We start from the raw sequence: 14,901 nt of genomic DNA on the forward strand, positions 1-14,901 counted from the left end.
AGCAATTTCTAATAAAGTTCATATAAGAATAGTGGAGTATTATAGTTTTATCACTTGTAAAAGTAAATCTGTTGAGTTTCTCTTTGGCACTGCTGGACAGGACATGTTAAAAGAAAAAAAGTGATGATAATTATTAACCTAAAGCTTAAACTTTACATCACTTCACATTGTACTGGTGATTTTAATGGCTGTAAACTTTATGATGTGTTTATGATGGTATTTTCTTATGTTTTCTTGATGTAAGGGACTTTGAACTGCCATGTTGCTGAAATATGCTACACATAAACTTGATCAATTCATGAAAGATCTTCAGTGTGCGGTAGATCAGACAAATGTAGGTCACAGTTGTGTATGTGAACAAAAGTGTTTTTAAATGTGTTAAAACATAAGATATTTTAATTAAAATAACCTAAGTAGAGATCCTGCTACTGTGCAGACAGATGTCTTCACATGGAAATTAAAATTTTTAGCGCAAAAACATTTTATACTGAGAACACAAGTAAAAAATACATATAAAATACATCTGAGAATGACTAGTAAAAAGTACATGATATTTTTTTTTGCATAATTCATTAATAATTAAGTTATTAGCTATTAAATCCTTTTGTTTTTGTAACAGAGCTAAACAACCATTAAAAAGTATGTTGATTTCTGAAAGTTGGCACTATAGCAAAAAGTTGAAGCCTTAAAGTTTTTGCTTGGAACAATTCTGACAAGTTAGTGACGGTGATAAATGGTAAAATATTCATAACCCCTTCGATCACAAACATCAAGACTCATGCTGGATGAAACTAACTTACCAGATGTCTCAAGAAGAAATTAAGTTTGAGGGGAAAAAAAATTGTTTTAGGTTTTCAGCTGTTAAAAAGCCTAAATTGCTCTGATCTTATGAGGTTAAGCTGCCATCTACATCGCCATGTAGATGAAAGTTAGTTTTTTGTAGGGGTGTTACAGGTCTGTTCCCTTCTATTTGCTTTGAGTTTCTAGTTTAATAAACTGTTGAAGGCTCATATTTTAATTTTATCATTAACACACACAGTTGACATGTTTTCTATACCTCAAATAAAATTTGATGGCAACTTTGTCACTTAAGTCTAAACAGATCAGATGTGGGTTGGACCATGTAAGAAAAAAAGTCCAAAGTATCAAAGGATAAATGCAGCTTTGTTCTGTTCTTTAAGGGATCCTGCCTGCCTCATAATTCTGCATAAACAGTCATAAAAGACATGTCAAATCAAAAATAAAAGGCTGCCAATTTCAAAAATCTGTCCTTCAGATGTTTGCATTTTTCTCCTCTACAGAAATATCCAAAACTGAAATTTTCAATCGTTCCCCGCTTTCAGCATCTTTTAGGATTTTTGTCCCCCCCATCCATTTCATGCATACGGCACATTACTGTGGCAACTGTAGTTTGCCAAAACACGTTTGTACTTTCTGATGTTGCCAACACCAAGACACTTGGCTCCCTTTAGCATGAATTTAATTATGCTCCAAGATTTGATTTAATTAAGCCTGGTCCAAGTTACTGGTGATGGAAAATTCTTGACTCGTTTTGTCAAAGAATTAATTTTGTTTAGAAAGACTTTGATAAAATGGGCTTAAGCATGCAAATGCTGGAGTCCTGAATTTTGTTTTGGAGATTGAAAAAAAATATTGCTCAGGTTTTTATTGATCTTTTTCACACTAGTTTCAAGATGAAAATGTTCCAATTTAAAACCGGTTACTTAGGAAAGCAAATCCTCTCAATCCAAGAGAAAGTTAGAATAAGACATTTAATGCAAAGTGTTCCAATGATGCCGCTTTTATTTTTTTACCAGGTTAAGGTTTTATATTCATGCATAGAACAAAAACAATTTAGACATTATGTTCTTGGGTTAGAAGGTGGTCCAATAGTTTTCTCAATCCAGCTCAGATAGTCTTGATGGCAGAGGTCCATGAATGCTGCCGGTTCCCTGCATGGATATTCTAGATCTCCGGTGAAAGCAATGACACCATAAATCTTGCCTTTGTACTCGACTCCTCCACCTGAGTCGCCCTGTGACAGACAAACGTTAAACTTGACCAGTTTCCTGAAGTGTAACAAAATGAAGATGCGCATTTAAAAAAAAATTTTCCTTCATGTTGCAATGTCAGCTTACCAAGCACGTATCCACTCCTGGAGTTTGACCACAGAACCAATATTGGTAACTGTACATGTTCTCAGCAACCATTTGTCGTCTGAGCGGAGTACAGTCAACCTTATTAATATTCCCACACTGAAGAACTGGTGTAACGTTAGGTTCTGGAGAAAAGAGTAGCTTAATTATTACACACCCAATCACAATAGACTGTGTATATATACACAGTATATTTTCCTAACCCTAATATAATCTCTACAAAACAAAACTCACGCCTGTGGGTAAAAACGCTTCCAGAAGTCGAACCGTGACCTGCAATCTGCATCGGATGGTCCCTGAAATCGATCAAATACAAGTTTTAAAAAGGCTCAACAACAAGCAATCACAAAAACACGTCAACATTCATGGTGGGAGATAACATTTCCTGTAGAGCAGGGGCGTCTAAAGTCGGTCCTGGAGGGTCAGCATCCTGTATGTTTTAGTTCCCTCACTATAGTAGCAACAACCTCCTGAGCATGTCAATGTCCTTCTTAGGCCTCTAATGAGCCATCATTTGATGCAGGTGTGAAACCAGGGAGAACTAAAACATGCAGGATGCCGGCCCTCGAGGACAGACTTTGGGCACCGCTGAAGTAGAGGGAAAGCAGTAAATTTAACAATCATAACAAGAGACCTGGTGACTTGTAGCATTTTCTCAAACTACCTGCCAACACCATCAGTGCTGAAAATTTAGTTAACCACTGGAAGAAATCCAACAAGGCTTCATCTGTAATGTGCCAAATTCATACGGCGCTTTTCAGGATAGTCAAAGATTCTTCACTTCTTACTCACATGAGAGTCTGGTCTGAGCAGTCAGGAAGTTCAATAGCCGTCACTTCTTCTGGAATAGTTGCCCTGTCAGGCAGCTTCAACAGCATCAAGTCATGTTGCCGTCTTTTGAACAAGGGTCCATCTTCATAAATTTTAGGTTTTCTAAAGCTACCCAGCGGTATGCGTATTGGTACATTGTAACCCAAGACACATCCTAAATGTGCATCAATGGTCCTGTAATAAAGTTAGCAGTCAGTATTTTTGAGATGCATGATTAAAAAAAAGTTTGAAGGTTTAGTTATTTTTTGTTGCCAACAGTTCTGATAGTCGGTTTTACAAAGTTCTACATCAGAAATATGCAGATGTTCTTACAGTCCACTTTTCCAGCAGTGATATGAAGTCAGGATCCAGCCGTTACGCAGTAGAGAACCTCCACAAAGAGTTTTGTCCTCACCGTCATTTATCACCAAGCAAGCATGATACCGGCGCTCATCCTGTCTGCATGGTCGACCCCCGATGATCCTCGGTTGTGGAGCAACTTTTGAGCTTGTCGTGACACCTAAAAGTCAAAGTCATCAACTGGTGAGGCCCAGTTTCAGGGTGAAAATTTAACAAGTTGTAACATGTTTTTCACTTTTGGTTTCTGTGAAGAGATCTTTGTTCACCACACCTTTGACACGCCCAAGATTGTCATTGAAGAGCTCGCAAAAATTAAAAACTAAGCTCAACTTTATTGAATTATTCTACATCCAAGAGTTAAATCATTTCTTCCCAAAACGCAATTATACACAATACACATCTTTTTCTTCCAGTTTCCATGGGTTACTTTCACCAATAATCCATGAATCTACAGAGACCAATTTACTTAGTGTAAGAACAAAGCATTTAAAACCCAGAACCATCAGTTTTTACCTGCAAACAAGGAATACCAAATAAAGGATGGTCAACTGCACCATGTGACACTCACCAAGCCACAGCAGAACCAGGAGAACCCTCAAGACAGCCATTGTTGTAACTCAATGCCTAAAAACTGGTGACCTTTTATACTCTACAAATTTGTCCACCAACCAATCACAAAGACTCATCAACAAATGGAGTTCACGTGTTAACTTAAGTTCGGGAGCAGGACCACGCCCAAACCACGCCTCTAATTTCCAGGCGGCCTATTTATACTCTGCTCACCTGCTCATTTCAGTCTGTTACGCTTTACCAACCGTCAGAGCCGTGATTCTTGCTACAATTACAAATCTTTAAATTCAACTCACCACGGAATGCGACGTGACTAGTCAGCTCTACCCTTCTGATTCAGACGATGATCATCAATACTCCATCTGCTGCCAAATATTCTCCTCTTCCAGTAATTAATAAAGCTCCAATTAGTAAACTCCTGCGCTCTCTCATCTAAGATACTCGAGCTCCGTCTCGCACCTCATTGGCGTCATTCCAACATCCGTCCGAGGTTCATCCTTCACCTCCAACAACATTCCAGTCCCAACATCCGTCCGAGGTTCATCCTTCACCTCCAACAACATTCCAGTCCCATGGCCGTAGACCGCTTAGAGGCGTCAGCCATCAGGTTCGTTCTTCCGGAGTCACTCAAGCAAACAACACCAACACATCCACATCCCAGCGCTCCACCGCAAGCGTCGCAACTCGTCGAGGCCTCAGGTTCCGGGTCGTCGCTCGTCTTCAACGCTCTTTACGTGAGAAGGGAATCCTCTTAAGCCGCTCAGACGACCTTCAACATCTGCGGTGACGTCATTCCGATAGCTCCCCTAGTGGGAGCCAGGTCGTATTACACTCTCTGCCCCCATCCTCTCTGTTTGCGAGCAAAGTATGAACATTTAAACATGTTTTTTTGACAATAACTTAAGTGGCTAGTAGACATGCTTTAGCCCACATGTCTGTATTAAATGTTTTTTATTAGTCTAATGTGATATTGTATTTGATTTTAAATTCAGGTGTCTGTGTGCTTTATCTTGTGCTGCGATTGCTATTAGGTATATTTTGTATTAATCAGTATTCAGTTCAGGTGTTACTTGTGCCCCCACCAGGCTTAGCATTATTATTTTTTTAATTGCCTTTTTTTTAAGACTTTATTTGTTGTTTAGGTATTAATCTTCCAGTCTTCAAAAAATGGGTTACTATCAAGTACTATTTTCAAATTTTCTGCCAACTTTAGACATTTTTTTTTTTTTTAACTAGAAAACATGGCAGCTGGCTGCCCCAGCTCCCCGAGTACAGGGCTTAGCAAAAGAGTATAAATGCTGGGTTGTTTTCATAACCCAATTTTGGGGCAGAAGTTGTTGGGTCATATATGGGGTTAGTTTGACCAAATATTGGGTCAAAATTTGTAACTCAAGAGTTGGGTCAAAAATTTACTGGTACTCTACAACTTGAATAATTCTGTTGGGTCAAGGGTTGGGTAGATTTACCCAATCAGTTGGCTTCATTGATACCCAGAATGCAAGTCAACCTTAATCTCTGAAGCATGTTCAAATTGTTTGCTGTTTAAATAAGTGCATCACTTTTTTGTGTGTGTGTTTTCCCTCTCCATCAGGTTGGGACAAACCTGGTGGGATATTTATGACAACCCGTATCCAATCCAACTTTATTTATAAAGCACTTTAAAACAACCACAGCTGATACAAAGTGCTGTACAGTAAAACACAACATAATAAAAAAATAAAAAATAAAAAAAAAAACTTAGTTTAAAAATAAAAACATACAAATTAAAACTAGATCCCGCTGGTGTTAAAAACCAAGTAAAATAAATGGGTTTTAAGACTAACTTTAAAGGTGGACAGTGAAGGGGCCTCTCTGACCTGCAAAGGCAAGGCGTTCCATAACTTTAGGCCAATGACGGAGAAATCCCTGTCCCCTCTGAGCTTCCTCCTGGATCTCGGTACCTCAAAGAGCAGCTGACCTGAGTGACTGATAAATGTCCACATGCTGCAAGACATTCAAAACTAAAGTGTCGGTGAAAAATACTAAAGTTGTAGTTTGCTTTCAAACAAACTTTTTACATGAACTGTTTTCTAATGTGTAGGAACAGATGCTTCTGGAGCTGTAGCCAAATGAGTTGAAGTGATTTAATTATATATTTTTGAAACAACTTGTTTTATTTTTGTAAATGAATTCTGGTTTATATACATGTATCACATGAAAATTAAAAAAGCTTTAAATTCAGATTATTTTTAATCCTGTTTCTATATAGTGACATAAAATTTAAAAAAAACTTTCTTTGCCACCCAGACATGGTGGTATTTGGGTTTCAACACAATTTTGGGTCAATTTAAGATTAGTTGCCATATCCCAATGTGCTGGGTCAAACTATCAACCCAACCCAGTTGAGTTAAAACACCCTTGCATTGGGTCGGTTCATATTTGGACCAAGCACTGGGTTACGAATTGGGTTATTTTTAACCCTGCAGTTTTTACTAAGGTTTTCTGGGGGAAACTTTGTTGTGTACTTTTCAATTATATAAATGGTATATAGTGCATATAAGAATTTCTTTGCTCTCTTGGTGTAGAAGCGGAATTGAGGATTTTTTTTTAAATCTTGTTTCCCTTTTCCATGTTTAGTGAATTTAAAATGAACCCAAAGCAATTTGTAATATTAAAAGAATTGAGTTATAGTGAAAGTAACTTGTAAAAGTAAATCTGTTGCATTTCTCCTTGAGACTGCTGGACAGGACACGTAAGAAAGTAATTAACCTAAAGCTTAAAAGCTTAAACTTTATCACTTCACATGTAACTTTGCATCACTTCTAATGACTGCATACTTTTTCATAAGGTAAGACGCCCTGTGACGGACTGACAACCTGTGCAGGGTGACCCCACCTCTCGCCAGGAACGTTAGCTTGAGATGGGAACCAGCACCACTCCTGACCCCACTAAGGGACAAGGGTGTAAGATGGATGGATAATGTGAGGCACTTTGAACTGCTTCAAATATGCTACAAATAAAGTTGATAGATCTTTAGATCATCAGACAAATGTAGCTCAGTCATGTCTGTGAACAAAAGTGTTTTTAAATGTGTTAAAACATAAGATATTTTAATTAAAATAACCTAAGTAGAGATCCTGCTACTGTGCAGACAGATGTCTTCACATGGAAATTAACATTTTTAGCACAAAAACATTTTATACTGAGAACACAAGTAAAAGAAATATAGAAAATACATCTGAGAATGACTAGTAAAAAGTACATTAGACTTTTTTTTGCATTACACATTGTCATTAGTTATTAAATCCTTTTGTTTTTGTAACAGAGCTAAACCAAGTATGTTTTCTGAAAGTTGGCACTATTGCAAAAAGTTGAAGCCTTAAAGTTTTTGCTTGGAACAATTCTGACAAACATGTTAGTGACGATGATAAATGGTAAAATAATCATAACCCCTTCGATCACAAACATCAAGACTCATGCTGGATGAAACTAACTTGCCAGATGTCTCAGGAAGAAATTAAGTTTGAGGGAAAAAATTGTTTTACGTTTTCAGCTGTTAAAAAGCCTAAATTGCTCTTATGAGTTTAAGCTGCCATCTACATTGCCATGTAGATGAAAGTTAGTTTTCTTTTGTAGGGGCGTTACAGGTCTGTTCCCTTCTATTTGCTTTGAGTTTCTAGTTTAGTAAACTGTTGAAGGCTCATATTTTAATTTTATCATTAACACACACAGTTGACATGTTTTCTACACCTCGAATAAAATTTGACGGCAACTTTGTGTCACTTAAGTCTAAACAGATCAGATGTGGGTTGGACCATGTAAGAAAAAAAGTCCAAAATATCAAAGGATAAATGCAGCTTTGTTCTGTTCTTTAAGGCAGTGGTCCCCAGCCTTTTTAGTACCGTGAACCGGTCAAGACTCGGAAATTTTGATGCAGCCCGGGGGAGCAGGGCGTGAACCGTCAGATAAGGTTTTTGCATGTTGATGTTCCCTCTAAATCCTGAATATACCCAATTTGGTTGTCTTGGTCTCTACGTGGCGAAGCAGTTTGAAGTTTCATTGCCTCATTAGCAGCCGGTTGCCGCATGTTACGCAGAGTGGGCTTGTAATGTGGGACTCACCTACCGGTCTGGGATAAATCCATTCTCCTTGTTTATTCTCTGGGCCTTTTCCCCTTCGCAAAGAAGCTTTCCAAAGACATCTGTTCTGTTTACTCATTTTGCTGCTTGTGGGCTCAGTGTTGGCGCCCAAGAAACCGAGAGAATCCGGTTAAAGGTTTTTCAAAATAAAAGATCCTCCAGAATCAAATACTTAAAATGGAAATATTTCTTGCGCGGCCCGGTACAAATTGGTCCACGGACCGGGGGTTGGGGACCACTGCTTTAAGGGATCCTGCCTGCCTCATAATTCTGCATAAACAGTCATAAAAGGCATGTCAAATCAAAAATAAAAGGCTGCCTATTTCAAAAATCTGTCCTTCAGATGTTTGCATTTTTCTCCTCTACAGAAATATCAAAAATGAAATTTTCAATCGTTCCCCGCTTTCAGCATCTTTTAGGATTTTAGTCCCCACCCCCTTCACTTCATGTATTCGGCACATTACTGTGGCAACTGTAGTTTGCCAAAACACATTTGTACTTTATCTGATGCCAACACCAAGACACTTGGCTCCCTTTAGCATGGATTTAATTGATTTAATTAAGCCTGGTCCAAGTTACTGGTGATAGAAAATTCTAGACTCGTTTTGTCAAAATTAATTTTGCTTAGAAAGACTTGGATAAAATGGGCTTAAGCATGCAAATGCTAGAGTCCTGAATTTTGTTTTGGAGATTGAAAAATGTTGCTCAGGTTTTTATCGATCATTTCCACACTGTAGCTTAAAGATAAAAATGTTCCAGTAACTTAGGAAAGCAAATACTCTCAATGCAAGAGAAAGTTAGAATAAGACATTTAATGCAAAGTGTTCCAATGATGCCGCTTTTATATTCATGCATAGAACAAAAAAAAAACAATTTAGACATCATGTTCTTGGGTTAGAAGGTGGTCCAATAGTTTTCTCAATCCAGCTCAGATAGTCTTGATGGCAGAGGTCCATGAATGCTGCTGGTTCCCTGCATGGATGTTTTCCATCTCCAGTGAAAGCAATGACACCATAAATCTTGCCTTTGTACTCGACTCCTCCACCTGAGTCGCCCTGTGACAGACAAATGTTAAACTTGACCAGTTTCCTGAAGTGTAACAAAAAGATGTGCATTTAAAAATTTATTTTTCCTTCATGTTGCAATGTCAGCTTACCAAGCACGTATCCACTCCTGGAGTTTGGCCACAGAACCAATATTGGTAACTGTACATGTTCTCAGCAACCATTTGTCGTCTGAGCGGAGTACAGTCAACCTTATTAATATTCCCACACTGAAGAACTGGTGTAGCGTTAGGTTCTGGAGCAAAGAGTAGCTTAATTATTACACACTCTCAATCACAATAGACTGTAGATAGCCTCATATAATCTCTACAAAACAAAAAACTCACGCCTGCGGGTAAAAACGCTTCCAGAAGTCGAACCGTGACCTGCAATCTGCATCGGATGGTCCCTGAAATCGATCAAATACAAGTTTTACAAAGGCTCAACAACCAGCAATCACAAAAACATGTCAACATTCATGGTGGGAGATAAAATTACTACCCTCTACAGGAAATGTTAATCATATGACAAGAGACCTGGTGACTTGTAGCATTTTCTCAAACTACCTGCTAACACCCTCAGTGCTGAAAATTTAGTTAACCACTGGAAGAAATCCAACAAGGCTTCATCTGTAATGTGTCAAATTCATACAGCGCTTTTCAGGATAGTCAAAGATTCTTCACTTCTTACTCACATGAGAGTCTGGTCTGAGCAGTCAGGAAGTTCAACAGCTGTCACTTCTTCTGGAATAGTTGCCCCGTCAGGCAGCTTCAACAGCATCAAGTCATGTTGCCGTCTTTTGAACAAGGGTCCATCTTCATATATTTTAGGTTTTTTAAAGATACCCAGTGGTATGCGTATTGGTACATCGTAACCCAAGACACATCCTAAATGTGCATCAATGGTCCTGTAATAAAGTCAGTGATGCATGATAAAAAATAAAAAATAGTTTGAGGAAGGTTTAGTCATTTTCTTTTACGTCAACAGTTCTGATAGTCGGTTTTACAAATATCTACATCAGAAATATGTAGATATATGTAGACATCCGTCCGAGGTTCATCCTTCACCTCCAATAACATTCCAGTCCCATGGCCATAGACCGCTTAGAGGCGTCAGCCATCAGGTTCGTTCTTCCTGAGTCACTCAAGCAAACGACACCAACACATCCACATCCCAGCGCTCCACCGCAAGCGTCGCAACTTGTCGAGGCCTCAGGTTCCGGGTCGTCGCTCGTCTTCAACGCTCTTTACGTGAGAAGGGAATCCTCTTAAGCCGCTCACACCACCTTCAACATCTGCGGTGACGTCATTCCGATAGCGCCCCTAGTGGGAGCCAGGTCGTATTACACTCTCTGCCCCCGTCCTCTGTTTGAGAACAAAGTATGAACATTTAAACATGTTTTGACTAAGTTTTAAGTGTTTTCATAATCCAATTTTGGGGCAGAAGTTGTTGGGTCATATAAGGGGTTAGTTTGATCAAATATTGGGTCAAAATTCATAACTCAAGATTTGGGTCAAAAATTTACTGGTACATACAACTTGAATAATTCTGTTGGGTAGATTTACCCAATCAGTTGGCTTCATTGATACCCAGATTGCAAGTCAACCTTCACCTCTGAAGCATGTTCAAATTGTTTGCTGTTTATATAAGTGCATCACTAATGGCATATTTTTGTGTGTGTGTGTGTTTTCCCTCTCCATCAGGTTGGGACAAACCTGGTGGGATATCTATGACAACCCGTATGTCCACATGCTGGAAGACATGCAAAACTACTAAAGTGTTGATGAAAAATATTCCTTGTAAAGTTGTAGTTTGCTTTCAAACAAACTTTTTACATGAACTGTTTTCTAATGTGTCGGAACAGATGCTTCTGGAGCTGTAGCCAAATGAGTTGAAGTGATTTAATTATATATTTTTGAAACAACTTATGTTTTATAATATTTGTAAATAAAATCTTCTGGTTCTATATGTATCCCATGGAAATAAAAAAAGCTTTAAATTCAGAGGTTTTTTTTTTGTTTGTTTGTTTTTTTTATAGTGAAATTTAAAATGTCAAACCATCAACCATTAACTCGATTGAGTTAAAACACCCCTGCATTGGGTCGGTCCATATTTGGAACAAGCACTGGGTTACGAATTGGGTTATTTTTAACCCTGCAGTTTTTACTGTCAAGTTTTCTGGAGGAAACCCTGTTATGTACTTTTCAATTGCATATATTGTATAGTGCATATATTAAGATATGATTACTTTGCTCCCTTTTTTTTCCACTCTTTCTCCAGGTGTAGAAGAAGACTTGAGTTTTTTTCTTTTTTTTTTTTTCTTTTCCATGTCAATTTTTAGTGGATTTAAAATGAACCAAAAGCAATTTCTAAGTTTTTGAAAGAATTGTGGAGAGTTATAGTGAAAGTCACTTGTAAAAGTAAATCTGTTACGTTTCTCCTTGGCACTGCTGGACAGGACATGTTAAAAAAAAAAAAAAGTGATTAACCTAAAGCTTAAACTTTACATCACTTCACATCGTGCTGATGATTCTAATAACTGCAGACTTTGTTTTCATAATGTAAAGCGCCCTGTGACAGACTGGCAACCTGTCCAGGGTGACCCCGCCTCTCGCCCAGAACGTTAGCTGGAGATAGACACCAGCACCACTCCTGACCCCACTAAGGGACAAGGGTGTAAGATGGATGTAAGGCACTTTGAACTGCCATGTTGCTGAAATATGCTACAAATAAAATTGTTCGATTGAAATATCTTTAGATCATCAGATAAATGTAGCTCAGTCATGTCTGTGAAATCATTTTTAAATGTGTTAAAACATAAGATATTTTAATTAAAATAACCTAAGTAGAGATCCTGCTGCTGTGCAGACATGTTTTGGCATGGAAATTTAACTTTATTTTTTTTTTTTAGCACAACATTTTATGAGACCATAAGTAAAATAATAAAATACATCTGAGAATGACTAGTAAAAAGTACACCATACATTTTCTTTTGCATAACTGATTAATAATTAAATTATTAAATCCTTTTGTTTTTTGTAACAGAGCCAAACCAAGTATGTTGATTTCTGAAAGTTGGCACTATAGCAAGAAGTTGAGGCCTTAAAGTTTTCTTGGAACAATTCTGACAAACATATTAGTGACAGTGATAAATTGTAAAATAATCAAAACGAAATTCGTTAGGCTTTTCGTGCAAAACAGTTCAGTTTTTTTGCTATTCATGCTGACAAGTAAAAGTTACAATTAGTGTGAATCACTGAAGGAGAACTTGGGGAAAACGAGCAGTCACCTTTAAAACAGAAGCAAGTAGGGGAAGAAATGTTTCATAACGGGGAGGAAACATACTGGAACTGTTAGCACAAAAACTACTTTAAGTTAAACATTTACTTTTTATATATCAGCCAACAATAAATACAAAAATATAACTAGTGCTGAAAAGGATAGTCTTTTATTTACAGTAGGGGTTTATTTCTTTAAATAGGTTGTGTTTTGACATCTTAGAATTATTTTAGTTCAAAAACTGTGAGCACAGTTTTGCATTTGAAACATGACACAAATATTTAGAATTACAGTTTTGTTTGCTGGCTTGATGTTTATCTCTCTATTATTAATGTTTTTATTAGTAAATGATCCTTGTGGTAGATTAGCTGCTGTGGTAGCTAACGTACCACAGATGAGCTCTACTGATGATCAGTCAGAGAGTTGGTGAGTGTCGCCTTTTTTCTTAAACCGAAACGCACCGTATTCCACAGTACATCTACATGTTAAGGTTGTCAATGTCAAGCTAGCATAGCCAAACTACTTTCCTCACCCTAGCTATTTTTTTATTAGAGCTTTATCCTGACTTTGTTGTGTAGTTGTCATAGTGTTATATAGTTTACTTTTAAGATTAAGTGATTTATGTTGACAACTGTACAACTAAAACCAGTGGTTGTCGGGAAGCAGTTTCTTGGATCACGGTTGGATCAGGATCCTGTGTGTGCATGACTTCACGTTTCAACATGTCTATAAAATAATGACCAAATAGTTCAGTCTCAGTTATTGTTTATGAGCTTATGTGCTTTATGGGTACTTCTCCTTCCCCTTCCTGCCATTAAGACGTTACTAAGAATTTTCTTTACTTGTTCAATTCACAGCTGCTTCGTTTAAGTCTACATTAAAATTATATCAGTGTGCAGCAGGTGCAGGCCAAGCTGAAGTGAGCTCAAGTACATTTTATGCACTGCAACAAAGCTCCTCTACACACTGGAACCTTTTTCAGCTGATAAGAGTCTCATGTTGTTGATGCATCATCGTGACATTCACGTTCGGCATCAAGATTTCACGTGAAACAGGACAGGAAACCAGATAAGAAGTAAAGATTCATTCTCAAGGCAGAAGTGAAAAGAGGGGGAAATAAACATGCCGAATAAACATACCAGTGCCTAAACATTGCATAAGAATGTGTTACTACCAACCTACAAAACCTTCTTTGTTCCCCAAGAGCAAAGCAGGATAAAAAAACAGAACTATCACTGCACATAATATCTTAAAGACTTGGAATTATTTTACACAAACATTCATTAACAAGATTTGCAGTCCCAGGGTAAACAGACAAAAGTTAGAATAAAAAACAGCCAGTAAGGTTTGATTTAGCACCTCCAGGTTGATTTACAGTCAGGAAGGTCAATAGATTTCACCCCAGCTGGAATTGTGCCGAGTCAGGGAACTTCAGTGGCATCACCTCTGTCACCGGGTCGCTATTAATCCCTCGTAATCTTCGAGCCAGAATGCTAGGAGAAACAAATTACCTGTGAGTTGTTGAGGTAATATTGATGTATTTCTTATGAGCAGTCAAACAAATACTGCTAACAGTAAGTAATATATAAAAAAAGAAACTTTCTGTGAGAGCTACATGTGATTTCATCTGCTGAAAATATGAAAGCTTTTTCACAATCTGACAGCTCAAGTCAGAATCCTGTGGTTATGAATGCAAAAGCCTTCATGGAGCTTTTTAGCAGCTCTCAGAAAAATAACAATTTAGAAGGATAAACACCAGCGATTCGTTTTTACCTTGGGGTTTGCTGTTATACCTACTTTTCATATTGCTTTTCATATTTTGCAAATATGTTACCACCTTGAATTTGGCAAAGCATCCAGAGCAGATGCGGTATTCGTTTACATTTTCACAGGACTGTCTGGATAACCTCGATCACTTCTGCTCAGCACAGCCTGATATTTGTAAGTTGTCAACAGTGTAGCCTGCATGATGTCAGAATATGTAGTCTTTTCACCATCATTACAAAAACTGTAGTTGAGGCACTTTCTTTCTTTTTTTCTTTTTTTTTTCCACAGCACCCTCAGCAAATGATGGAGAAAATAATAACAACCCAGTTTGGTGCTGTTTTGCTGTCATTTATAATATTACTCCTTTTGCTTTAGACAAGGTCCAGAAAACACACAATTCCCCCCCCCCACCCACACACACACACCGAGACTCACTCGACAACAGTGAAGTATGTGCAGAGAAGCTGACAGACATGCTGAATGTAATATGAGGTGTGCTGCTTATGTTTTATTGATTATATACTTAAACACTTTTCAGAGTATGAAGGCAGAGGCTTCTCATAACCTGTTGTTATTTTTACACTAAAACAGCTTCAGTGTCGCTCACAAAGGCTTTGGTTTTACGCTGCTTCATTGATTCCTGAGCAAAGTTTTTATTCTGTTGTTGTTATCCTGTTAACCCCCTCCTCCCCCCACCAATTTGTTTACGTTTCGGCCATTTTGACCCAATCTGTCACAGACAGAGGAGGATCGGTGTTCCTGTCCGCAGTGAAGCAAGTTTTACATCACCAGGAGCTT

The 14,901-nt window shown here is 37.9% G+C and overlaps 2 protein-coding genes across 2 annotated transcripts; both read right to left on the reverse strand.

The window, feature by feature from the left end:
- Window positions 1–1,753: 1,753 nt before the first annotated feature.
- LOC103479523 (serine protease 1-like) lies at window positions 1,754–4,004 on the reverse strand. Its single transcript, XM_081599246.1, has 6 exons — window positions 3,895–4,004; window positions 3,300–3,486; window positions 2,949–3,161; window positions 2,391–2,452; window positions 2,139–2,281; window positions 1,754–2,035 (listed from the first exon to the last, which is right to left on the reverse strand). Exons 1-6 carry the CDS (start codon window positions 3,932–3,934, stop codon window positions 1,862–1,864), a joined length of 819 nt encoding a protein of 272 aa, XP_081455372.1. The 5' UTR covers window positions 3,935–4,004; the 3' UTR covers window positions 1,754–1,861.
- A 4,802-nt stretch (window positions 4,005–8,806) lies between these two features.
- LOC103479459 (serine protease 1-like) lies at window positions 8,807–9,972 on the reverse strand (the record flags this gene model as incomplete). Its single annotated transcript, XM_081607373.1, has 4 exons — window positions 8,807–9,069; window positions 9,171–9,313; window positions 9,405–9,466; window positions 9,752–9,972. Coding segments are annotated over 4 exons (600 nt in total), but the record flags the coding sequence as incomplete, so codon positions are not given.
- Between the last annotated feature and the right edge of the window lie 4,929 nt (window positions 9,973–14,901).

The sequence above is a fragment of the Poecilia reticulata genome, chromosome 1 (assembly GCF_904066995.2).
Source record: "Poecilia reticulata chromosome 1, P_reticulata-male-v2, whole genome shotgun sequence".
Taxonomy (NCBI): Eukaryota; Metazoa; Chordata; class Actinopteri; order Cyprinodontiformes; family Poeciliidae; genus Poecilia; species Poecilia reticulata.